The following is a 27,759-nucleotide window of genomic DNA, read 5'->3' as shown; positions in this document are numbered from 1 at the left end:
TCGTGGCCTATTCAGGTAAAATTGTGAAGTCAGTATTATTCTAGAGTACTTTCTGCACCATTTTAACTTCCCCCAACTTGCCTCCATTTGAAATATTTTAGGAAATTCTGAAGATCACTTGGTAAGATAAAAACTGGACAATGAAATCTTCTCTAGAGAAGAGAACTACCAAGTATTCAATGTCTCCTGCAAAGAGGACAACTCCAATGGACTGGCTAGGTTGTTCAAATGTTAAAAGCATATTTGCCTAAAAAACTATTTTATAGAGATCTTAGAGAAGCATTCATATGGAAGTCAGAAGAAGTGATACAAGGACACTATCAAGATCTCTCTAATGAACTTTGCTATTGAATATGAGACATGGGAGAACCCAGCAAAGTACCATCCAACATAGCATTCAATGCCATGAAGACACTGTGCTCAATGAGCAAAGGAGAAATGCAGTAGCTCAAAAGAAATGGGAAATCTGACAACTTAGAGTCATCTCTACTTCAAATGTTCATATGTCCAACCTGTGGGTGTTCCCAGCATCTACTGATCTAGACACAGTAACACACACTGTACACTGACCCAAATTTGGTGACACCATTTTGGTTCGCTTCTATTAAGGACAAAAACCAAATTTCCTTCTATTCAGTACCTTTTACTCCTTGACCTTGCCTCCACTCAGGCACCTAATGGTCCACTGATCCTTCTCTGTAAACTTTCCTTTAGACAATAAGAGATAAATTTATTTACACGCAAGAATAACTGACTAATAAAACTTTAAGCATCTCTCTTGCAATCCCAGAATCAAACAAAAACCCCTCTTTTTGTTATTTCAAACACTTCATCTCCTTTCAGTCTTATATCTTATTCTCTCCACATACTCGATTACTGGTTGGTTTGTGGTTTTTGTTTGGTTTATGATTTCATATATGAAGATTAAAATTAGCTCTCCCCTGATTGTAAAGATTAAAATTGTAATCCCTGCCTATTTTTAGAACATCCTACTTTAAGTTGAGTGGGAAGATCTGCGCATTTTTAGATCTAATCACCAAAAGTGTAAACATCTCACTAAATCATTAAATGACCCATGTGTGCAATAGTAGGTAATGAATCAGAATCGACTGACTGCCTCCTGGACAATCCTAAGCAAGGTTTTAGACTATTATTTGTCCACATAAAAAGTGGAGGAAGACACAGGAAGTGATACAAAAGAAGCATCTTTAAAAGGAGTGGTCACTTCCTGTGGGAGGGACTTCTTCATTCTTTGGAGTGGAGGCTGAAGAACTCTGCTCACTGGACCTCAGATGACCCTATTACTGATGAGACTGTTGGACTGACACGTGGTGAGTGAAAGAGCCGACTCCTTTCCTGGACATTTTCTGAATAAACTAAGATTCAGGAGAGACTAGCCTCTTGGGAGAGTTTTTCCCCAGGTTCTCAGATTTGCCAAGGCCAGCTAAGAACCAACTCTCCCTGCCCAGGTTGGGCTAGGGGCCAGAAGTAAATTACTTAGTACTTAGACTAGATACCTTAACTTATCTTCTCTCTGATTTTCTTACTTCACTCTTTCTACATTTTGTAAATAAATCTCTTTGGAATAAATTAAATTCCTGACAACCACTCTCTTAAATAATCCAGTCCAATCCTTTTAAAATTAACCCCTTTTCCCCTTATACATATAATACTCCACATATTCCAAAAACCCTGGTTTCATTCCTTTTCCTTGAAGAAGATACTCCATCTCCTCATTATGCATTTTAATAGCTGTTCCTATAGCTGGCATATATTTTGTTGTTTTTCAATCATTTGCGGTCATGCCTAGCTCTTCATGACTTCAAATGAAATTTTCTTGGCAAAAATAGTTGAGTGGTTTGCCATTTCTTTCTCCAGCTCATTTAACAGATGAGGAAATCAAAATCAACATGGTTAAATGACTTGCTCAGGGTCACATAGCTAGGAAGTATCTGAGGCCAGATTTGAATTCAGAAAGATGAATCTTCCTAACTCCGGGCTTGGTGTTCTATCCACAGCACCACCTCTCTCCTTGGAATATATGAATATATTTTCCATCCTTTTCTCTACCTCTTGGCTTCTTCAAGCACCAGCTAAAAGTCCATATTCAAAGAGAAGTCTTTCTTGAACATCCTTATTACTAACATCTTCCTTCTGTTCACTGTCTCCTATTGTACTGAAGAGATGACAATTATCAAAACCTCATTTTCCCCCTGAAAAAGGAAGATACTTCTTTATTATCACCTAGTTTTAATACTACTTCCCCCCCATGAGCTAGTAAGACACTTCAGAAGAGAAAATGAGTAGTGTATTTAAATTGAAACTTAATCATAAGGTGAATGTGCCAAGAATTATGATGCTTACATATATACTATATAATGCTGTGAAAATATGTCATGGTTTGGAATTTTATAAGTGTTAATATATATAAATGTACAACAAAAATGAGAGGATGAAGAAAGTGAAGATGTAATAGGATATCTAGTTGAAATAGCATAGATACTGGTCCATTTGATTGCAAAGGAGTAGATGTGCTCCTCAAATCATACCATAATTTAAAATTATCCCATTACAACTAATCAGCTATGTACTTTCAATTTATCTCCTAACTTTTTTGGGGGGTGGGTTTAGGGGGAACATGGCATATTCTTTTACTTGCCTAGAGCACAGATGAAAAGTTTCAGCTATAAAACCCAGTAATATCTGCACTAAGTCCAGCATACATAGGGTGAGCCCTGGGGAGAGTGGGGTGAAGAGAATGGGAGCAGATACCCCCAAAGAGGGGAGAATAGGCTCAATTTAGTAATGGAGTAAGTCAGAGCTCCTATGCTGCTCAGTGGTAGGATAGGACCTGCTGGGCTGTGAGGTTTAGCTGTACTTCTCTGGCTTGGACTTATAACTTTAAACTTATAACATTAAAAGGAAGAGTAATGATATCCCAGAAGCAATTTTGTATAGATGAATTTTCAGGTTTTAATCAAACATTGTTTCTTATGATATTAATACTCCATAGTACATACTCCTTAAAATTCCTTTTATAATATAAAATAAAGTTGCTTGTGCGCCCATGTGTGTGTGTTTTTACATTGGAGGGTATGACTTAATTGCACAGACATTATACACTACACATTACTGAGCAGTAAGAACATAGTAACACTACAGGATACAAGAGAAAACTAATTAACTTGCACTAACACAGCTACCTTATGCCTAGAAAAAGGCAGTTGACTCATGTCACCACAGCATATTGTAGTTTCCCTCCTTGTATTTATTTTTATAAGTATTGACTTTAAGACCTAAAAAGTTCCATCGAGAATGATCATATTCTGTTTATTTCCTACAGCTTGTCTGAATATGTTTTATTATAAATACAAGGTCTTATGCCTACACATGAAAGCATTGTCAAATAAGTCCTGTTAATTGTGAATGTGGTTCATTAAGCAGCAGGGTCTCATAAAATAAACAAGCTCCCATTCTAATAAGAGACAGGATGTTCAGCTCTTTTAAATGCTACGCCAAATGGGGATTTTATCGTTTCCGTCAGTTTCATTTATTAGCTATACATTCCCAAGGGAGAGAGGCAGCAGAGCATAGTAGATAGAAAACTAGCCTCAAAACCAGAAAGACCTGGATTTAAGTATTATTTTGACAGATACCAACTGTACCCCTGGGCATATCATTTACCCTCAGTACTCTAGGTAACTCTCTAAATTACAGGGAAGGTGTCTACCTGTTTGGAGGGAGTTTCCTCAACTAACCTGGAAAAATCCGCTCTAAAGTTTCATCCTTAATAATACTAATATTATGAGTTCTTTAATTTTTTTTTTAGATTTCATGTTGATACAATTTTTAATAATCATTTCCTGACATTTTGTGATCTTGATTCTCTGCCTCTATTCCACCTCTCCTCTCTCTCTAAGACAGCAGGTGATATGATATAGGCTGCATATGTGCTAACATACAACACATATTTCCATGTTCATCCATGCTAAAGAAAGAAGACTCATATTGCTTACACATGAGAAAAATTCATTGAAGAAATATAATGAATAATGGTACATTTCAGTTTCCATTTAGATTCCACCAGTTCCTTCTAGGGCAGTGGAGAGTCTTTTTTTAATAATGAGTCTCTTGGAGATGTCTTAGATATTATTATTAGTGCATAATAATAATTTGCATTTATATAGCATTGTAAAGCTTGCAAAATATTTTACAAACATAATACCATTTTACAAATGAAGAAACTAAATTAGTCATAGATTAGGTAACTTTCCCAGAGTCATGAAGTTTTTAAGTGTTTGGAGTTGGGATTGGAACTTGATTACTCAATTCACTGTAACATCTATCTGCCTTTAAAATATTTTCTTCCCAAAAGTCTTTGTTGATAATAAAAAGCTGCCCTAGCCATAATGTTGGACTTAGAATCAATAGGAAACTGAGTTCAAATTCTACTTCTGATTCCATGAGCAAGTTGTTTTACTTCTCTGTATTATTTATTTTCTTATATGTAAACTGATAATAATAACTGTACTACTTACTTTATGGCATTTTAAAGATCAACTGAGGTGATGTATGTTATGTGCTTTTGAAAACCTGGAAGAAGGGTGTCCTGAAAATATTAGTACCATTTTAAATAAACTGTTTAAGTGTGCTTTAATAAACAAACAAACAAATAAATAAATAAATAATTAAATGTGCTAGCTATTATTATGGTTATTTTCATCATTTCTTCTTATTTTATTAATATTATTATTACAATTATTATTATTATTACAAATCTACAAGCACTTAGCAATCAAATCCTGGGCATTTTATGTAGCTTGTAAAATTAATGATTCTTTCCCCACTAGCTGTCATGACTATATTGGTCACAAAATCTTCCTATAGCCTGAAATAATTTGTTTTGTTGATATTACTTAAATCCTTAATAGTGAAAATAGTTTTGACCTCAAAGATTCCCCTGACAAGATATCCAGAGTACAACCGGAGAACTCCTAGATGAGAGCAAAGAGTGTTTAAGTGACTTGCCCAAGGTCATAAAGTCAACATATTTTTATGGCAACACTTGAAGCAATTGTTAACGGTTGTGTCCAACTCTTCATTACTGCTTTTGGGGTTTTCTTGGCAAAGTTATTAGAGAGATGTGCCATTTTCTTCTCCCGTTCATTTTACAGATGAAGAATGGAGGCAAACAGGGTTAGGTGGCTTGTCCTGGTTCACACAATTAGGAAATGTCCATGACCAGATTGGAACTAAGGTCTTCCTGACTTCAAGGTCCAGTGCTCCATCCACTGCACCAACTACCTGTCTTCAGTAACTCTCTAAGGATGGTTTTCTATCAAATATATCACACTGCTGCTCTATATGAAAGAATGTTAAACTAAAATAAAACAAGAAGGTAATAGAAATAACAGATAAATTTTAAGAGCTTCCACTCATGTTGTAGGCAATGACCTCTCACTGATAATATTAACTTTGTATGTGAATATGGAGGTTAATCACTTAAGAAGATCATTATTGAAGAACATTCAAGAAATAGTTGATTTGTGCAGCCTGTAAAGAGGATAGAACATTCTTCCCATAATTCTTCATGCTTTTTTGAAGTACATAACAGGCTTTATAACTTTTATTTCTAGAAAAATGACAAATGGAAGAAAGAGAACAGACTAATCGGTTTACTTTACATACCTAGCTTGGAAAGAATTATGTCAAGTTTTCTATGTAACTTTGTCATCCACCCAGAAGTAGATATGTTAGCAAAAGAAGAAAAAGATAGAACTATAGTGGAACAGAGGAACATGCCAGGCTTGATTTTCTATCTTTGAATGATGCAAGTGAGCTCTAGGACATACATTTCTTCTTCTAAAAGCTGAGCTTGATAGATAATACTTTTTGCATTAAATACAAATATGAATGAACTGAAGCTTCATTGCCTTCAAATCCACTGATAGTTTTTTGATATCCATATAAGAGAAGCTGTAACACCTGATGAAAAGTCTCCCAATAAGACTGTGGGATAGGTGTTACAAGTGTTATTTCCATTTTACATATGAGATAAATGAGGTTCATTGAAATTATTTAAGTGATTGAAAAAATGAAATTAGAAAGATCCAAATTCCAATTCCAAGTATAGTTCTCTCTCCCTTATGCTATGCTTTCTCTAAGTAGTTATAAAATCTATTTTCTGATTGGAAACAAGTCATCTTTCATAACACGTGGTATTTCCCAATTCTTTCTTCTTTCTTAATAAGCTGGTTGGGTCTTTTGCTGAGTTAGTCATCTTCCAGCTCCTGAATGCCATTTATCTTGTCTGTTGCTATTTCTCAGTAGGCAAAATTTATGTTGCATGCTTTAAAATTTATTCTTCATCAATCCTGGTCTTTGAGTAAAGAAGAAAGATGACCTGAGTTCAAGTTCTATTCCTGACACATAATGATAGCAAGGGAGAAATCATTTGATCTCTCAGGGTTTCAGGCTACTCTCAGAGACTTTGTAAGTTAAAGAAGGGTTGCTGATATGTATTATATGAGTGTGATATATGTATATATGTACTGATATGTATTCAACACACATGGGCATGGTTTGTCTATATAAATGATGATAAGTTCAGTATTTATGAATGTATATCAATCTGCAAAAACGTATTGGAAAGGTCAATTTTAAGAAATCTATTCTTGTGTTACTCATCCTACAAAATACACATCCATTATTCTTCACTACATCCAAAGCTAAATTATGATTCAAAAGTACATGACTGATAATGCTGCCCAGCAAGCAGTCAGTAAAAAATAAACTATTGCCAGAATTCTGCCAGCCCTGGGAAAGAATGAAATGTTTGGTACTTACAATGATTAGCTATCTGACCTTTTCACTTAAAAATTGAAAATAAAACACAGCAGTATTTTCTCATTGCTTTATCTGTTAGGGGAAAATTAATGCACATATCTTTGCAGAGTAGGATTCTTTGAAAATATATCTATAATTTTGGTGATAAATCCAAAGTCTTTCATATTGTTTTATTTGGAGTGAGGTTTTAACTTTGAAGTTTAGAACAGAATTTTTAACCAAATATCTAAATATCATAGAATTTTATTTTTTATTGCCCTCTCTTCTGGGTTTCCTTTTCTGTCTATAATCCAATAGAAAACTAGAATATACTGAATTTCTCTGACTTTGGAAGACAAATGTTAATTGGATATGTCTCATAGGATCATATCTGGAGCTGGAAGGTATCTCATAGGTCATGATCTTTTTCCATAAGAGGAAACTATAGCTCAAGGTGCTTAAATGATTTGCCCAAAGGTATTGAAATCCAGGTCCTTTAACAATAAGACTAAAGCTTTCCCAAGTGTTCGTTGATGTTCAAATCATTATAGGAGAAAGCAGATATCTCCATTTTTTTCTTTTAAAAATACATTTTAGTGATGTCATTTTTTATCTTTACACCAAAATTATCTTATGCAGGCAAGGAAGGGAAATTCTTCCCACTTCAGAATGAGCTCTTCCTTGAGACTAACAAAAATAAACTGAGCAAAAACACATGATTCTCAGATTATATCTGATACTATAAACAACCTTCTACCTCAGAATCCCTCACATCTCTGCTCTAAGGAGGTAGTTATGTTTTATTATCTATTCTCCAGAATTATTGCTGATTTTTAATTGGTTTCTTTTTAATCATTTTGTATTTGTGTGTGTTTTTATGTATTTATGTCTGTATTGTTTTATTCTGAAACTCCTTATATCTTCCAGGTAGTCTAGGTGGGAAGTGAGCAGTCACTCACTACAGATCCCACACTTTATCCAGATAATCGGCAAGGAATCTTTGACCTCCTCCTGTTCCAATACAGGTAGGGTTACCCCTGTTTAAGCAACCTGGTGGCCAGAGACCCCAGCCTTTTGAGGCACACTGAATTATCTTAGCCCATTGTTGTTCAGAATGTCAAAACTCAAGCGATCCACCAGGCTCAGGCACCCCAGGACCAGGTATTACTGGCTCAGATTTTTAATAATTTTTTTAAATTTACATTGCTTTATTCATCAGGTCAATTGTTCTTTTTGGTTTTGTTTATTTTCACTTTCATCAGTCAATACAAATCTCTTCATTTTCTCTTAATTTCTTATATTAATAATTTCTTATTGCACAATGATATTCTGTTACATTCATAATATTCTCTCATCATCTTTTTGCCTTCTTTCACTGGAGAGTCTGCTGTCCTGGCAGTTCTCCTGATTTCTGACTGTCTTTCCTTGACCACTACTTCAGACAAAGCTCTAATGAAGCTTTACTTTGCCCCTGCTCTTTGGCTTATTCCTTCAGAGATTCATCAGTTGCCTTATACTGAGGTTACCATTTCCTTTCTAAAAATCATGATCAAATCAACTCTGTCTTTCTTGCTGCATGGGATGCCTTCATTAACCCTTTAATTTTCCAGACCAATGCATTAAGCTTTGACCAGCACTCCTCTTCATGGGTTGCCTTTCCCCGTTAGAACATAAACACTTTGTTGGCAGAGCCTGTTAGCATTTTGTATTTATAGTCCCAGAAATGAGCAAAATACTTTTCCCAAAGGAGGAGCTCATACATTTATATGCTTTTCCCCCCTATTCATTCATCATTGTTATTAACATTTATATAGCACTTCATGCTAAACACTTCAAAAATTATTATCTCATTTAATCCTCACGACAACCCTGCAAGATGAGAAAACTGAGGCAAGCAGAGGCTGACTCACCTAGATCACACATTTAGTGTCTGAGGCTAATACTGAACTCATGTCTTACCGATTCCAGTCCTAGCACTCTATCCATATTACCACATAATAAATATTTACCACCTAGTTGCCATTTAATCACTGAGTATCTCTGTTCATTTTCTGTCTATAATTGATAGTGATCAAATTGTAAAGTTGTTTAATTTCTTAACAAACAGGTATAGGAGGTATACAAAGAGTCCTAGCAGTACTTACTACTTCTAATTTGCTTGATACTAGAAAGTTACAATCTTTAACTTTATTACTATTATTCTGATTTAATTTCTAGTCAATAATATAATTATTTAATAGAGGGGCTTCCAAATCTTGGGGGACTACAGTGTTATTTTAAGATACCTTTGAGTTCATATGTAAAGTACCAAGAGAATAGACAGCATGACTGTGCATATATATGTACCATTCAAATAAGACCTGGGGCAGCAAGGTGGTACTGTGGATAGAAGACAGGACTTGGAGTGAAGAAGACTTGAGCCCAATTAATGTCTCATATACTAATTCCAAGACCAGGCAAATCACTTAGCCTTTTTATGCCTTGGTTTCCTTATCTGTAAAATGGGGATAATAATAGCACCTACCGCACAGAGTCATTATGAAGATCAATTGTATTAACAAATATAAAATACTTGGCAAACTTTAAGGTGCTACATAAATCATGCCTATTATTAATAGTAAATAAAAGTTATTTTGTTCACTAAAATATAGATGCATTTAAAAGCCTTACTGAAATTTTGATAATAAAGTTTCAATTGCTACATATTATCTCAATGAATAAAATGTACTGATTTTAAAAAAATGTATATCAAAAAGGAGTTCTCATCCTAGATTAGGTTAGAAACCACATCCCTAATTTGTTTTTAATGAACATTTTCTGTGATTCACCAAAAGTCCACAATTCTTATATTTTTTGATAAACTGCTACATGAATAGCTTGAGTTAAAATGTACTTAAACAATATTTTAAAATAAAACACTTTATACTTACGTCAAATAGTTCATAACCTTCATTGTGAAGCTACTTAATCCAAATTATGTTTATTAACATATTTGAGACTCGAGAAGATAAAATTGTACTAACATATTTTCTATTCTCCACCAAAAGAAACCATAAAGTAAATATAATTAGTTGAATTTACATCATTTTAGCAGTTACTATTTCAGAAATCAGATGGTATATAAAAACATATTGTAACATCACCATTTTTATGAGAACTGAGCTATAATTATAACCAGCTTTCTGTATAATATATAATTGCTAAGTATGCTATAAAAGCTTCTTTCACAAATTATATTCCAATGTAAAGCAGACACCTCACCCTAATACCTGTTATAAAATTTCACACTGCCATAGATTATTTATACAGGCAAAAGATTCCCGGGATATTGCCCTACGCAACATGTATTTCTTGCTATAACATGGAAAACCTACAACCTTACTTTTAACCTTGTCCCTCTGCTAACATTATAACAAAATTACACTGAATATAGCTCAGGATCTAGCAAAAACATCAGAATTTCTGGTTATGGCACCCTGCCAAGTCTGAACTTGAATGAGTTTAAAAGATACCAGAATTCAGAGTAATTAGTCTCAGTGCCTTGAAAAATGAAAGAGAGAAAATATGGAGAAATAGACTTCTCAAGACCTACCTTAAGGTACCATCTATATTTAGCATGGTCTAAGTTATCAGGATGCTTAGTCTTATCCAGAAACTGTTCTGCTTCTGTTAACCATTGATTAAATATCTTCATATCATAATGAAAACGTCGCCATTTTTCCACCGATCTGTCAAATCTCCTAGAAGTGAAAAATAGAAGCAACGAGAATGAAATGGATCTTATGAATAAAAACATTTTGTAGTTATTGATTCCATGGACAAAGACACGATTCTAGTACCTTATGCTTAGGTATTTTACTTTTATTTTGTCCCCTAAAGAGAAGCCCATTTTCTCTCTCAAGAACTCAACATTTTATCTCCCACCTTCTGCCTTTGTTTCCTGTTCATGGGATATAGGCTATTCTCAATGTTACCTCTTTAGTAACCCTTAGCTTCTATCATGAGATCACTGAAAGTGGCCTTAGAGGGCATTAAGTCCAAACTGTTTATTTTATAGACAAGTAAACTGAGAGGTGAAGTTACTTGCCTAGTGTCAGACAGTTAATTCATTTGGGAGGAAGGACTTAGACTAAAGGCATCCTGCTTGATTCTAGTTCTCTACAAAACCACCCTGCGTTTAAATGAACATTAGAGATAGGATTAGGCCCAGGTACTCTGACTCCAGAACAACAATTATTTTTTATGTGATCTTCATGGCTTGGTTGAGGTATTACCTCCTATGGGAATCTATCCTGATTCTTCTTCATTAATTGTAATCTCGTCCTGCTAAAATTACTTTTTAAAGACCTATTTGTACAAAAGTATTTATTATAGCTCTCTTTTTGTAGTACCAAAGAATTGAAAATTGAGGGTTGTCCTTCATCAATTAGAGAATTACTGAACAATTTGTGGTATATAAATATATATATATATATATATAAAGAACACTACTGTGCTATATGAAATGGTGAGCAGGATGACTTACATGAACTGATGCAAAGTGAAGTGAGCAGAACCAGAATAACACTGTTTACCATCTCAGGGATGGGGAAGGGATTGGAGGGAGTGAGGAAGAAAGAGTAGAAAGGTGAGAGAGAATTTAGAACTCAAAATTAAAAAAAAATTGAATGCTTAAAAATGTTTTTTTACATGTAATTGGGGAAAATAAGTTTTTAAAAATTAAAATAATTTGCATTTATTTATTTATATGTTATATCTGGTAATAGAGTATAAGTTCCTTGAGAGCAAGCATTGTTTTTCATATCATTTAAAAAATTCCCAGTCCTAGCATGGTACCCTGCACATTTTTAAGTGCTCATTAAACTTTTATTGAATTGTTAAAGGAATAGTCTTCATTGAATGGGAAATGACTAGAACTCGAAAAGGTTTCCCTTTCAATTTGAAACCATTTCTGGAAGGAATAAAATTACTTTATAGTGTTTTTCTTCCCAGTGAAGAATGTTTTGTTTTGTTTTGAGTCCTCCCCAAATTTGATAGTATTATATTACATAAAATTGTTTGGGTAGTCATTCATTTAATTCTAATTTAAAAGGATTTGGGAAGCAAAATCAACTTCTAAAATAAAGTCTGCTTTGAGTCCATGGTAATACTGAAAGTGTTTTCATTAAGATCCTTAGGCATCTAGGGGCTATGAAGACAAATTATGTCTAATTCATATGCTAGGTTTAGATGTAGGCAATTAACCAACTAATTGGTTATAGTATAGTGTGAGCTGGGCAGTGAGTCTCCCTTTACCCTTTATTTTTTATTGTATCCACTAACATTTTTAATTAGGATACTAAAGAGACTCATTTAGTACAATGAGCTTATGATTCAGAAGATGAAACCATCAAGACGCATCTAACTGGTCATCCATATTTAGAACAGAGGAAACATCGGGGAAATTTTGGGGCCATCTTAAGCTTGAAGTACAGCCTAAGAAAGGGTTCAAATTTTGATTTGGTCAGCCTTATCAGGCTTCTTCAGACCCCAAATAAACAAGGAACCAAAACTCTAAAAATGATCTCTGTTTTTAGGAATCTATGGTGGTTTAGTTCATTACAAACAATTGCATCATATGATTCTCTACATGTGAATCCCTTTCAGATGTAATAAGGAACTGGGCATCAAGCCCAATTGTTATGAACATGCAATCTTGAAAACTTATGATGATGTCTGACAGAAGTTCTTCAGAGAGACTTTGTATCATTCTTAAATATTTTGCAACTGGTTTTAATGTCCTAAACTTGTCAAAGAAGAACTTTTTTGACTGGCTAAATTGTTTTCTTTAGCATTTTTCTTATTTGAATTTCTCTCTCTCTCTCTCTGTCTCTGTCTCTCTCTCTCTCTGTTTTTCTTTCTCAATTGACTTCTTTTCATGTGGCTACTTTCTGACATAATGTCTTGTGATAAAAAATCTATAAAGAGACTTCAGGTCTTTACCCTAATAAAGCTGTGTATTTTGCCTTCTATAGAGCAAATATCTCTTTGTGTATTTTGCCTTCTATAGAGCAAATATCTCTTTTTAAAGGTAATTGATGAAACGTGGTAAAATGAAATAAGGAGGCAGCTAAATGGCTAAATGGATAGAGTACTGGACCTAGAGTCAAGAAGACCTGAGTTCAAATATGACCTCAGACACTTCTTAGCAATATGACTCAGGGCAAAACATTTAACCTCTGATTGCCTGAACAAAAGGATCCATTGGAGAAGTAAATGGCAAACCACTATCCTGTCCTTGTTAAGAAAATCCCATGGATAATTATGGCCCATGGGGTCACAAAGCCTCAGACACAATGAAACAACTGAATCACAAAACAAAATGAAACTGGGTGCTATTCACTGGTAGCTAAAACTGTTGGGACAATACACCAGGAAAAGAATAAAGGCTCAGTCTAATAGAATCAGAGAACAATTATCCCAACTCATTAGGGTCACTCCTAGAATTCCAAGGAGGAGATAAAGCTAGATTGGCTATGAGTGATGAGGTCAGAACATATCTGCTACACAGATTTCTAAACATTTAGATTTTTTATATATTAAACCTAAGAGATTTATATCAAAACTCTGCATTAATTTGAATATCCTGAGTTATGATAATAGCAAAAAATTAATTTTATTAAAAAAACTATTAGGCTATTTAACCAAATCTAGGTGGAGGCTTTATTCTCCTTTATCATCTTCAAAAGATACAATGTCAAAAGGTAGGGCATTGTGTTGAGTTCTTTACAAAATTTGGAAGTTAAATATGGTTCAATTATATTGAACTCTTTCACCTGAACAAGATATCATTTTATTAACTTATAAATAATATATTCCTTTGGACAAACACTCAATTTCTCCAGCTAGGAAGGGGAGAAAATGACACTTAATCCCACAGCAAAGTATACTATCAAAATGAATGAAGCAAAAATAATCTTTGTAGGAAAATAAAAGCATGTTACTATAAGCTCACCAAATATCCAACCAGTGTTAGTAAGTCATTATGTCATTGTCATATCTGATAATGCATAATGATAGTGAAAAAAATGAAATATTTAGCACATTGATATGATGTAGGTCAGATGAATAGAGATATGGATAGAGATGATTTACAAAGCTCAGAATTTAACTTCATGTAGTTATTGCTTCCTCTATCTGAAGTTGACTTTTCTTTCTATCATTCATTGCTATCATTTTTTCATATATTTACTATATACTTGGGAGGGAAGAGCTCAATGCTAGGTATCAGGGGAAATAAAAGATTTAGTAAGTTCTTGTTCTCATGGAGCTTAAAGCCCAGTTGGAGGATAAACCATAAACAAAGATAATATAATGTAGAAATACATTAGAATTGCAGACTACATTTCTGTGAGTTTTGTAGGGGGAAACAGAGAAAGCTTCATACAAGAAGTGACAATTGAATTGAATGTTAAATTATGAGAAACATTTCAACACAGAGAGAAAGCAGTGAAGAACTTTCCATCAAAATGAATGGCCTAAAAAGAAAACACAAAGGGGACTATTTTTACAGAGGAGGAAGACTAATAAGAGATCATCCTAGGAAATTAGAGTGATGCCAGATTATTGAGGGTGCTTTATGCCAGTTAGGCAAATTTGTGATTTATTTAAAAATCAAAAGTACCCTTTAAAGGAAAATTGACCAGATTTCTGCATAAGAAAGATGTTGGCAATAATATAAATGATGGATTTGAGGAGAGAAAGGATAGACGTGCGAAGACTTTTAAAGCACTGCTGAAATAGTTCAATTTGGATTTCAATATGGCCTGTTGGGTACAGAAATGAGAAATGCTTCAAAAAATATTTTAACAAAATTTAGTAGCTGATCAGAGATGAGAGGTGAAGGAAAGAGAGGAGTCAAAATTGTCCCAAAGTAATGAAAATGAGAGGGATTACCTGACTGAGAGTCTTATCTGCACAGATTTACCTTTCCCAAAAGGAAGGTATAAAGGGATGAACACCTGGGAGCTCCTGAACTTATCTTGACAAGTGAACATTACATTCCTACTCTTAGAGTAAATATGATATGACAGTAACACAATGTTTGATTAATAGAATTGGGTGGGATAAACAAAAGGAATTTGGTTTGTGTCTAGATGAATACTGAGAGCAGCAGAAGACAACAGTTCTAAAGGACATAATTCAGGTAGTTTTGAACAAATTACAAGACTATTTCTTTTGAACATTCCAAGAATGATACTTCGTATTTAGCAGAAAATTAAGTGAAAATAAAATTCAAAAATAGCTTTAAGTTATTATAATTGCTGTATTCATTTCCTTTGTTCTTTTCATGTTTTTGTTTGTTTGTTTTATTTTTTATCCTGGATCTCCATATCTTACCCAAAATGGAAATTCAGCCACCAGTAAAAGATTACATTTACAGGCCTAAATCCATTATTATTAGCAAGAGGGCTTTTGTACAGCTTTGTTTCTGACTTGGCTACTTAGGAATTCTGGGACTCTCCAGAACCCACAAATTCAACATACTGGTGCCTAACTTAACAGATACCTCTTTGGCTTAGCCTACCATAACTAAATATTCCAGAGCTCAAACAATCCACCAGCCATAGATTCCCTAGTAGCAGGGTTTACAGAAAAATATATCCATATCTAGCCATTTTATTTGATGCGAACATTTTATATTTTCATTGTTGGGGTTATTTATTCTTTTTCTAGAGCTTATCATCTATATTCAGAAATATGATTCTTAAAGTTTTAATATGATGGTTTTAAGAGGGCTCCAGTACATTACTGCACTAAAGGTGGTATAAAAATATGATCTAAGTGATGTAGGAGGGAGGAAAAAAAGTAGACCATATTCTACAAAGGACCTCTCCAAGTCTCCCTATCTGCCACTGACTTCCCCTGGAAGGTTACCTGTCAGTTCTTTCACTATCAGCATAGTTCCTCTAGGCCAGAAGACTTGAATTGTTCAAAGGTAATATAAGAAAAATCTCTTGACTTAGAAAACTAGTAACTAAAAACAATACAGTTGAAATCAATGATTAAAACCAATGGATTGCTAACATTTTGTCTTCTATTCTTACTTCAGAAAAGAACTAGGATTTTCTATGCCAAAGTCAACTTATATATTAAGAAATAAATATTAAATCCTACAGATGAACAAGTAATTTTGTCTTATTGAAAATTTCAAGTTTTATATAGTCATATCCATGTTTTTTTTTTTCCCATTTGAAATGCTTAAGAACATTTACAATGCTATTTCTCTACTTAAATGAGGAAAAACATAGTTATCACTAGAATAATAAAACATTCTGGGACATTACAACAAGCTCATTACAAGAAAATCAAGACTCTCAAAATGTAAAATGGATATGTTTTTGCTTCCTGATGATTTTCCTGGGAATGCTTATTTATATTGGGATGATTGTTGCTTCAGTGGTTATAGGAATCAATTTATTGTTATTTTTACAGGAATGGATTAACTCCAATATAAAGACACTTTTCTTTTTGTTTTTCCAAAGAATGTTGATACAATTTTTAATAATCATTTTCTGACATTTTATTATCTATATTCTCTCCCTTCAAATAATCTCCTTCCCCAAGACAGTAGATATTATGATATAGGCTACACATAGGTACTCATATAATATATATTTCCATATTCTTCATGCTGTGAAGTAAGACACAGATCATTTACATCAGAGATAAATTCATGGAGGAAATAAAGTGAAGTCTGGTATTATTCAACCTGCATTCAGACTCCATCAATTCTTTTTATGGGTGGTAGATAGCCTTTTTCATCATGAGTCCCTTGAGGTTGTCCTGGATCCTTGCATTGTTGATACTACTTAAGTCATTCACAAATGACCATCAAACAGTATTGTTGTTAATAAGGACTATTTCCAAAAAGAAGATTCTTTAAATGAAGATATTCTAATTTGTTCCAATGAATTTTTGTTCTCAGGCTTGAAACTTCTATAAGGGACATTAAATTTTTCCTAAATAAGGAAATTTCTATCTTGATGCTTACATTCGATTTAGGTTCATTTGAGATTTGTTCCAGCTAATTCAGAGAATTCTTTGGTTCATTGATTAATGGTGAATTGACTTGACTAGTTATATGAAATGAGGCAACTAAGAAACTCACTGTTTTCTCCTGCTCCACTGATCTCTAAGTTTTAGTTGCTAAATCAATCACAGATTTATCAGTAGCAGCAACATGGGTTATAATCTGCCTTAGAATCCAAGTGGCACTTACAAATAGTTCAAGTTGTATTATCAACCTCAATGTTAAAAGTTGATCTATTTTACTTTGGTAGAAGGTCAACAGGATAAGGGACAGGATGAATTTTTTCTTGTCTTTAAATTCCCTGGGCAAATGTTATCTTTGTAAATATATTTTTAGATTTTTTTGGCATATAATTAACCAAAATATCTCCTAATAATTGCTCTAATGTCATCTTCATTGGTGTTGAATTCACACTTTTCATTTTTGATACAGATAATTTGGTTTTCTTTCTTTAAAAAATAAAATTAACCAATAGTTTATCTATTTTATTACTTTTTTAAATCATGAAACCAGGTTCTAGTATTATTTATTCAATGTTTTTCTGACTTTCAATCTTTTTAATTTCTTTTTATTTTTAGGATTTCCAGTTGTGTGTATAATTGGGAATTGCTAATTAGTTCTTTTTCTAACTTTTTTAGTTCTATGCCTAATTCATTGATCTGCTTCTCTTTAAAATTCTTAATATTTAGTTTCATTAGCCAGCTTCCTTGGGTAAACTGTTGACTTCTGGCATAAAGATGATGATGAAGGAATTCAGTGATATACACTTCTTCCTGTGGCAAGAGCAGGTTGATTTATTTTTTAAGACAGGAGGACATCAAAAAATAGCTAAAATTTGGATATAATTCTAACAGATAAGAAGGAACTGGTTACTGAAGTATAAGGATGAAGTAGAACTAGTTAGGAAGAAGTAATCTTTTAGGATGAAACTTCTAGAGTGTATGACAGTGAATTTGAGGGAAGTTGGGTATGTGGTCAGTGGAATAGCTCAGTGGATTGAGAGTCAGGCCCAGAAATGGTAGTTTCTGGGTTCAAATCCGACCTCAGAGACTTGCTGTGTGACCTTGGGAATGTCACTTAACCCCCATTGCCTAGCCCTTACCACTCTTCTGCCATAAGACTAATACCTAGTATTGATTCTAAGATGGAAGGTAAGGGTTTTAAAAAATAAAATAAATTTAAATAAATTTTTAAAAATGGGGGCAGCTGAGTAGCTCAGTGTATTGAGAATCAGGCCCAGGAGGTTCTAGGTTCAAATATGGCCTCAGACACTTCCCAGATGTGTGACCCTGGGGAAGTCACTTGACTCCCATTGCCTAGCCTTTACCACTCTTCTGCCTTGGAACAGTATTGATATACAGTATTGATTCCAAGATGGAAGGTAAGGGTTTAAAAATATATATATAGTAGGGTAATAAGATGGAAAATGTTATAGCAAATCACTTGAGTATCTTTGCCAAAAAGACCCCAAATAGTGTCATGAAGAGTTGAACATGCCTTAAACTAAATGATTAACAAGAAGATAATAAGAATATACCAAGAGGCATACATTACTTACTCGTCTAAACATTCTCTTCATATAAAATTAATAAGTTACTAATTTAGGAAAACAAGACTTCTACTTTATATTGATCACTGAGAATAATGTGTTGAAATAGTGGTTATCAGGAAAAGGACTAGGATTCAGAGACTGAGCTGGTAATTATGTTAATTATTAACGGGTTTGTTTTTCTTTTGGAAACAAACAAAAACAACCCCAGATCATCTTGTACTTAATACTGCTACTTTGGGTCTACTTTCAAATTAAGCTGGGGAAAAAGAAATAAAAATTGTCAAGAGAGGAAAAGGGCTTAATGAAAAAGAGGAAGAAGTAAATGAACCAAATCATTGCTTAAAGACAAGTAGGATTCTGAATCTCATCACTTGGTAGAAAAGGAAGAAGAGAATTCAAAGGTCATATATAGCAGACTCAGAGAAGGAAGCAGTGGGTATAAATCACCTGAATAGTCAGTCAATAAACACTTATTAACAGTTACTATGTACCTAGCAATATGCTAAGCACTGAGGATACAAAGAAAAATAAAAAGTTCCTACTTTCAAAGAACTTACAGACTAAAAGAATATGAAAATACATGGTATAAATTTTAAATATTTAAAAGGACAGGTGTAAAAGCATGTTTTGTTTTTGTATATAGAGTATTTTTGCATTCAGATTAAGATACTTCATGCCATTTCTTTCCTCAAAGTATGGTAGAACTCACATGGTGTTTATGCCAACCTAACACCAAACACTAAATATATATATGTTTGTAATTACAATATTTTATTTATTCCACAATATGCTAAAAATTTGGCAAGTAAAAAATTGATTGATTTGATTATTACATCAAATGTCATAATGAATAGCTCTAAATGAGAAAAATATCAAAAGTAGGTAATTGGTGGAAAATAGTAATTATTTCATTATATTTCCTTCATTGTATCACATTAAGTTTTATACAATTTGTGTATTGCTTAGAATTTTGAAGTATATGCTTTATGCATAATTCTATTTAATATCAATAATAGAACTTTATATTCAAATTTAATGCATATAAAAATGTAATATACCATTTTTAGAAATTGATGTAGCTTGTTAATGTCAGTGACAAAATATATTCTTGGATTTTCCACAATGTAAAATTACCCATTTAATAATGATCATTTGTTCCCGTCCCAGAAAAATTCAATAGGAGTTGATCTAAAATTTGCTGATTTTGCATAGTTATACTTGTAAATTGAATCTCTAGTAAGTCACCATGCTTCCCATTTTTCTCTCTCTGACTGTTAATTGAAATGTCAAAGAGAGAAAAGGAAGCCAGCAACAACTAGAGACAAGTAGGCACATTAAAAATAACATTAAGGAAAATCAATATAATTTAAAGTTTTAGCACCCATCACACCATATGATTTGAAGGGTGGGTGGGGGAGATTTTCATCTGGCAGGAGGCATAAATGTAAACCTAACATAGTAAAAGAAATAAATGTGAAATAAACATATGAATAATAAATCTATTGATTTTAAAATTTTACAGATACTAAGACTCTCATTCACTATGCAAAAGGAACTGAAATCTGCATTGCTATTCCATTTACTTACAATATAACTCATTTCCTGCTGTTTTAAATCAAAGTCAGATTAGTTCTAGGGAGCTTTATGGTATGTATGTTAACTCTTTCAGGCCACTGAGATGACATTAAATGCACTATAATAGATTTAAATAAACTATGTCCTAATGGCTATGATACTATTGTCATTTCTTATTTAGTTTTGCAAGTTCAGCACTCAAAAAAATGATTATTCCATTCTCCATCATTTTGGCCATAGTTAGAGTATAGTATCCTGAGGTATGGAGAGAGCCTTTGTTTGGGTTATATATTTTAAAATGTCAAGTTTTAGTCATGGGCATAGTAAATAAGAAAAGGATTAACATTCTTTCTTGCTGAGCCCTCCTTCCTGCCTGCCTAAATAGTATCAGATATTTAAGGGTAAAGACAAAAAAGCCAAGAAGAAGCTATTCCCCAACAGAGTTAGAGTCAATGAACATTTATTAAGTGCCTTCTGTGTAACAGACACCTATGTTAAATGCTAGGAATACAAAGAAAAGCACAAGCCAGTCTCTATCAGAAAGGAGCTTACAATCTAACAGAAGAAGAAAACACATTAAAGAAGCTTAAAAGGATAAGTAGGAAGGCCTAATGAAGTTGGACAGCCAGGATGGGAAACAATATAGTGTCAATTTTAGATTGACTTCACCCTGCTTAGTATGACAAAACAGGAATGTCTACACCTCTACTACTTAAGGATTAAGTATTTAGGAGGATGGCCTATGACACACATGTGCTAGCAAATGACAAATCAGAAACAACTGACAGACCCCCCCCTGGGCTGTCCTAAATCAAGCTTAAGCTGCCATTGGTACATGTGAGCCTCAGGAAGTAATGTAAAAATGGTCTATATATCTCACATCACTTCCTCTCTCCGGCCTCTTTTCTCGGATAGGTGGCTCTGGCTCTTGCAGCAGAGAAGTGGCTAGTGGCAGTGTGCTGAGCATCTTGGCGTCTGGGTTTGGTGGTGAGCGTCCTTGATACAATACTGGGAGAAGCTTAGTAGCATAGTTCAGGTGAGGCGTCTTCTCTGAGCTCTCTCAGAGTTTAGACTGATTCCTTTTTCCTTTACCTTCCAAAACACTATCCTCTTAGGAAGCCCCTAATCTTCTGAGGAGGCCTCATGGCAGAGGTCTCTGAACTCCCCTTGGCTCAGGGGAGGCCGGAGAAATCCTGTACCCTTTTCCCTCTGTCTTCTTCTTAATTCTTTTCCTCTATATTAATTAAACCACCATAAAATTTCCAAACTGACTCAAGTATTTTATTTGGGATTTGAATTAATCCCTGGTGACCAATTAAATTTATATTCAGTCACAACCCTAAATTTACCCTTACAATGGGAAGGTGGGAGGTTAACACAGTAGATTTCATCTCTTTTTTAAGGTTGTACACATATTTTCATATAATACATATTACCACAACACAATAATGCACATACTAATATACACATGTATATACATATAATATATAGCAATCATGTCAGAAAAGAAGAAATATATTGCTTATACTAAGGAAAAATTATGTTGGAAATGGAAAAAAAAGAATGATAGTTTAAATTTATATTCAGACTATCTGTTTCTTTTATGGCAGCAGAATTGTTATTATTATTATTATATAATTATTTTTTTTTGGTCGTGAATCTCCTTGTAGTTGTTCTTGTTCCTTGCCTTGTTGATAATAGATAAGTCATTGACAGATCAGACATTATTGCTGGTTCTGAGTATGGTGTTCTCCTCATTCTCCTCACTTCACTCTGCATCATTTCATGTAAGTCTTTAAAGGTGCATTTTGTTATCATCTTGTTGGTCATTTCTTATGGCACAATAGCATTACATTATAAGTATATAACAGAACTTATTCAGCCAAAAGAGTAGATTTTATCTTGTAGAATGATTTCTAGAGATCTTGAAATCCAGGAGAGCAGATGGGTAGGAAATAGTGAGGTGAATTCCATCAGTGTCCTCTAAATGGGGATGGGAGGATCTCTGCAATGTCCGATGTCCAGCTCTACTCCCTCCAACTGAAGGGACTGGAGTTGCCATTTATTCACCCTCTTCCTTCCCAAGTACAGAGGAAAGAACTGACCAGGAGGGAGTTTTTTTTCTCAGTTGATGCTCCCTTCACAATGTTTTTAGATCCCAGGCTCCTCCAGGGCCACTGGCTATCTTATCCAACACTGGTGAACAGGGAACAGAAAACTACAGTCTTTATGGTCAGATAGAAGACCACTGGACATTGTAATCCACCCTGAAACTCCAAGAACTGCTGAGATGTATCATTTGCCCTTTCTCTGGAACCTCCTAACTCATGGGAATGTCCATCTGCCCAATCACTATACATCTAGAACCCTGGCACTTTTGCTGTCTTCCCTGCTGATAAACCCCAAGCACCACCACAAATCTCCTATCCTCCTACTTGTGTCATCATCCCCAATTAGACTGTATTCCCATTTAGGAAAGAGACTGTCACATTTCCATTTGTATCAACAGCATTTAGCACAGTACCCAGCACAAAAAATACTTAGTGTTTTTAATTCATTTGTCTTTAAACCACGTGTGCTTCATGGATTGATGGGGATATTATTGGGGATGTAGACTCTAAACGATCACCCTACTGCAAATATCAATAATATGGAAATAGGTCTTGATCAAGGACGCATGCAAAACCCAGGGGAATTACATGTCAACTATGGGAAGGGGTTGGGGGAAAGAACATGAATCTTGTAATCGTGAAAAAATATTCTAAATTAATTAAATAAAAATTTCCAAATTAAAATAAAAAACAAAAATAAAATGGGGAAAACATAAAAAAGGTATGCTTTAAAAAGGTCAAAGCAGGAAAATGTAGAACATTTGATTTGGAATCAGAGAGAAGTAGGATAAAGTTCAGGCTCTCCTCCTTAACATCTGAATCTCAATATTTTTTGCAGAACCCCACTACCTGTCTCACAGAGTTCCTTGGAAACTAACATGAAATTACATGTACAAGAAGCACATGGTGATCATTAAGAGCTTTATAAATGTGTGCTATTATTATTTTACCTTTAAACTATAATTCCTTAATAATAAATAAGTAACAAATAAAATAATAAATAAATAATAAATAATAACTAAACAATAAATAATAAAGCAGAAAACTCTTCTAACTCTAACGGATCTCCTGAGGACCTAGACCAAAGGTTGAATTTGTCAGCATTTATAGAGCCCTGTCTTGTTCTAGGAAGCTACTCACACCTAACAATCCTTTATTTACTCACACTGGGAAAGTGTGACCAACACAAAGGCATAAGACAAACAATCTTTGTCTTGACATCAGTAGTCATACCCCAGTTATTCCTCACCCCAAAATTTGCTCTGAATACTGAGAAAATGTTGCCTTCCGCCCATCTAAACACAAAGCTGGAGTGCAAGGAGAGAAGTAACTATTTTCTCTGTATTCCTTCCCAAAGTGGGTCCCTGGACATCATTCTTCCCTAAATGCAACGGGGTAGGATACGTGTCTTGACCATTCTTTTGCTTATTCCTCTGGCCTAACCTGGACTTCAGAATGCCAAAACTGACATGCCTGTATCTTCTAAGTTGGCACAATACCCATACATTCTGATCTTGCCTATACCTTCAGATTTTATGGTTCACTAGTGGAGGCAGCTAGTTAGCACACCGAGTGGATAGAACACTGGCCTAGAATCAGAAGGATCTCAGTTCAAATATGGATTTAGATGTGATCTGTGACTATTATCTTATAATAATTTCTTTGTCATCCTCATGACATATTTTATACCTGAACTTGGTTCTTATCACCCAGATGCAAAGTAGAGTAGGTGTTATTCTCAGAAACACTATGTAAGAAACCAAGGCAAATATATTTAATCGATTTATTAATATTAATAATATATTACTATTTCTATATCTGATACACTAATAATATATTCACATTACTATACTTAATAAAACATGTTTCTATCTGCAAACACATATAGAAAATGTTTTATTACATAAAGATTGAGAAATATATTACTAAGGTCTCATTCCCTCAAGGACCAATGGATTGTTATTGTACTGAGGTATATCAATCCTACCAACAGTAAAAGAAGTGTTGACAATGAGTGTTTCTTTGAATTCAAACCTAGAAGGAAGGATCTCAGAAATTGAAGTAGTCTGAATAAGGGAAGGTAATAAAATTGAAGTAGATAAAGCAGATCAATCCCTTCCTGCATTTTTAGGAAACAGATCCAGGCCCCCTGCCCCCAGGAGGTCAAGCAGCTTATGCAGGCCCAGGCTAGACTAGGGAGAATTAGGAAAGTCAAGAAACAAAGGAATTTCAGGAATATCAAAGAGGTCAGGATGGAATGCAAGATAACACTTAGCTACCATGGGATAAGTGAATTAAGTTCATGTAAAAATTAACAACCCCTGAATAACCCAAGTATTGTCTCTGACCACACATACCTCTGTTTGTGATAAGGTTTGTTGAGTCTCAAATAAGAACCTGTATGTGAAAGGAAATAACTTTGTATCTTGTAACCTGTATAAGCTATCCTGTAATGTCAGTCTGATGCAGCTTCCACTAGGGAAGTCTGTCCCAGCTGGTAGATGTTTTATTAATCAATAAATAATGGTCCAATAATTGAATTTTTGGGTGTCCAGCTTCGCTTTATGAAGTGGCCCACTTCAAAATCATACAGGTCAACACTCACTCTTAAGAGACCAGCAAGTCTCTTAACCTCTGTCTACCTCTCAGTTTACTAAACTGTAAAAGGAGGGTAACAATTGAGGAAAAGGCTGCAGACAAAAATAGTAGAAAAAACTTGGGAAATAGTGCAAAATTGGTGCAAGAAAGTGATTCTGTGAATGATAGTCATTGCAATGAAGCAAGAGAAAGTCAGAGCCAGATTTAAGAAAATGAGGCAGAAATTAATGAAATAACATCTCAAATTGCAAATGAGATGAGAGAATTTGATAAGATCTGTATAGTAACCACACAGGAAAAGTCTGTAAGAGAAATCAAATCATTCCTAGAAAATTTTTTCCAGTGTAGAATGGATAATGGGATTGAATTATACAAAAGGAAAAGAAAGAAAGACATTTAGGGAAATGGAGGACAACAGCTTTTCAAAGTCTTCTTTCTTCTTCTTCACAAAATCAGCTAGGTCTCTCAGCTTAACCCCAGAGAGACACAAAGTTCAAAATCTCTCCTTCAGTCTGGCTTGTCTCCTTTCTCAGCTTCAACCCCAGAAACAAAGCTCAAAGTCTCTCAGTTTCTCCTGGCCAGCTTAACTCTCACATAGACCACCAACTCAAAAGCCAAGTTTCTCCTTCTTATCAACTTCCACTGTCCAAAGCCAGAGATCCCCCAAACCAAGTCAGCCCCACCAGGGTCTTTCAGCCAGGTTCCACCTCCAGGGAGAGTGACTCCAAGTCCAGTCGCCTCCCCCTGGTCAGCTCAACTGCAAACTCCTGGGAACATTCCTTTTGGACAGGCAGGTCTCCAGCTTCTTGCATCTTGGTTTACAAGTTCTCTCTCTCTCCAGCCCCTACCATACAATAATAGCCTAGGGTTGTTATGAGGACCAAATGAGATATTTGATAAGTGCTTAGTGGCAGTGTCTGGTACCGAGTAGGCCCTATATAAGTGCTAACTATTATTTTATTAACATTAGGATTATGATCAATAAACAAGCATCTTTTGAGTGCTTATCATGTGCACTAGGCACTGGGAAATACAAATAAAATGAATGGAAAATCCCTATTCCTTATCAGCCTGCAATGTAATCGGGAAGATAAAATCCTTGTTTTCCTTTACTGGTAGCTCCAGTCCTTTACAGGGAAAGCCAAAACAATTCCTGACATTGAAGAGGTTACAATCTACTAGAAAGTGTGGTGTCATGTAGAAACAAATAAATTAATAAATTTTAGATTTTGATAGAGGTAAAAGAGCCATTGAAACAATGTATTTGATCAAGAAAAGCTTCATTGAAGTGTTTGCACTTGAAAAAGTCTTAAAAAAAAAGATTTTTGATTGGCAGGAAGGAAGAGTGAATTTGTCCTAGACACAGAGGCAGAAGATTGCATGTTTCATTCAGGAATGTATGAATGAATGAATTAAAATAATTTATTAAGCACTTAATATGTTTCACTAGATATAAAAATAGAAAAGTGAGACAATTCATGAGGGCAATGATTTAAATGTAAGGAAGACAATACACATAGTAGAGTAGTGGCCAAGAACAGAAGTTTTGCCTTAAGGGTTCACAGTCATAGACAATCAATCCAATTAACATCCCCATTCCAGAAGTAATATTATTATTGATTTGATTACTGTATCCACCCCAAGAAGGAGAAATCAGGGAGGTTGAGAGTAGGATTGGCAGACAAATAAGCCAGAAATGGTCTTGGAGGATGCCTGGATAAATAGGATGTGAAGCTTGATCTGGTGCAGGCCTGGATAGTTATTGTAGGCTAAGTAAGTTTGTCTTCAGTCAGCCACCTATCAAACAGGTGGGAATTCAAAATCCAAAGGTAGGAGTTCTAAAAATGAATGTCTTGATTTCATCAGTGATTGAGAACATGATTTCTGAAGGTCTGTCCAATAGAGTGCTAATCTAACTAGGGAGGAATGGGTCAGATTGTCTGTGATTGGTGAGATATAGTGGTTTGGGGAATAGTGATGAGTTCAGCTTGACTTGTATATATAATATAAACTAAAAAGCAAGATATGAAATGAGACTAGGGAGTTACATCACACCCAGGTTTTGGATGTTATGTGTTGAGGCTTAGGAGTTTGCATTTGATGTCACTGAACCTACTGAAAGTTTTTGAGCAAGCGAATAATATAAGTCCACCCTGTACAGTAGACATATTATTCTTTTAACAGTGTAAAAGATAGCTTGTAAAGAGAAAAGGTCAGCAGAGAAAATTATTATTAGACAATAACAATGGTTTTTCAGGAAAGAAATTAAGAGGACCCGAATTTCAATGGCAGCACCACGACTGGAGACAAGGGAATAGATCCAAGAGACACTGCAGAAGTAGAATGGATAGAATATAGCAAATGATTGTATGGGCAGAAGAGAGAAAGTATCATAATAACTCCAAAGTTTACATCCTGAATAACTGAGGAGAGTAGAAAAAAATAGAGTAAGTTGCCTTGGAAAGTCGAGTTCAATTTTGTGTATGTTGAGTTTTAGTTGTTAACAATACATCTACATAGATCTATCCAGAAGGTGCTTGAAGATACAAGATTGGGGTTCAGAGGAGATATTGGAGACTCAATATATAGATCTGAAAGTCATTTTCTTAGACTATCAACAAAGAAGGCTGAAGGGGTAGTTACTCACTTGGATACTCAACTTGAGTAAATATAATGTTTTTCCTTTACCTTTGGCTACCCTTTGATGGTACAGGTGTGACTGAGTAGCTATTTCAAGGTTTTATGAAGGGACATCATTAATAACTTAGTTAAGCCTTAGTTAAGGTTAACTAATAACTTAGCTAACCCAAAATCTCATTGAAGTAACTTTTTAAATGAGAAAACCCCTGCTGCCCCTGATGCAAGTATCCATTTTTGAACTGGGGTAAAAATTCTCTCATTCCAAAAAGGAAAATAAAACATGTTCCTTATATTATTAGTATTAAGTCACTGGAACACACTATTCTAAACCAAATTTGCCCTTCCCCCCTTTAAATACATTTCCCAGTGTCTCAGGGGATGCTATG

The 27,759-nt window shown here is 34.5% G+C and overlaps 1 protein-coding gene across 10 annotated transcripts in view; it reads right to left on the bottom strand.

Moving 5' to 3' along the window:
• Nucleotides 1–27,759, bottom strand: part of DMD (dystrophin) — a 2,399,796-nt gene that overhangs the window by 1,210,742 nt on the left and 1,161,295 nt on the right. For all 10 annotated transcript variants that reach the window (XM_007493357.3, XM_056797113.1, XM_056797116.1 and 7 more), the window contains one exon: nucleotides 10,418–10,565. In XM_007493357.3, the coding sequence (XP_007493419.2) occupies nucleotides 10,418–10,565 (148 nt within the window). The remainder of the gene's footprint in view (nucleotides 1–10,417; nucleotides 10,566–27,759) is intronic.

The sequence above is a fragment of the Monodelphis domestica genome, chromosome 4 (assembly GCF_027887165.1).
Source record: "Monodelphis domestica isolate mMonDom1 chromosome 4, mMonDom1.pri, whole genome shotgun sequence".
NCBI lineage: Eukaryota > Metazoa > Chordata > Mammalia > Didelphimorphia > Didelphidae > Monodelphis > Monodelphis domestica.
This window is presented reverse-complemented; position numbering and strand designations above follow the sequence as displayed.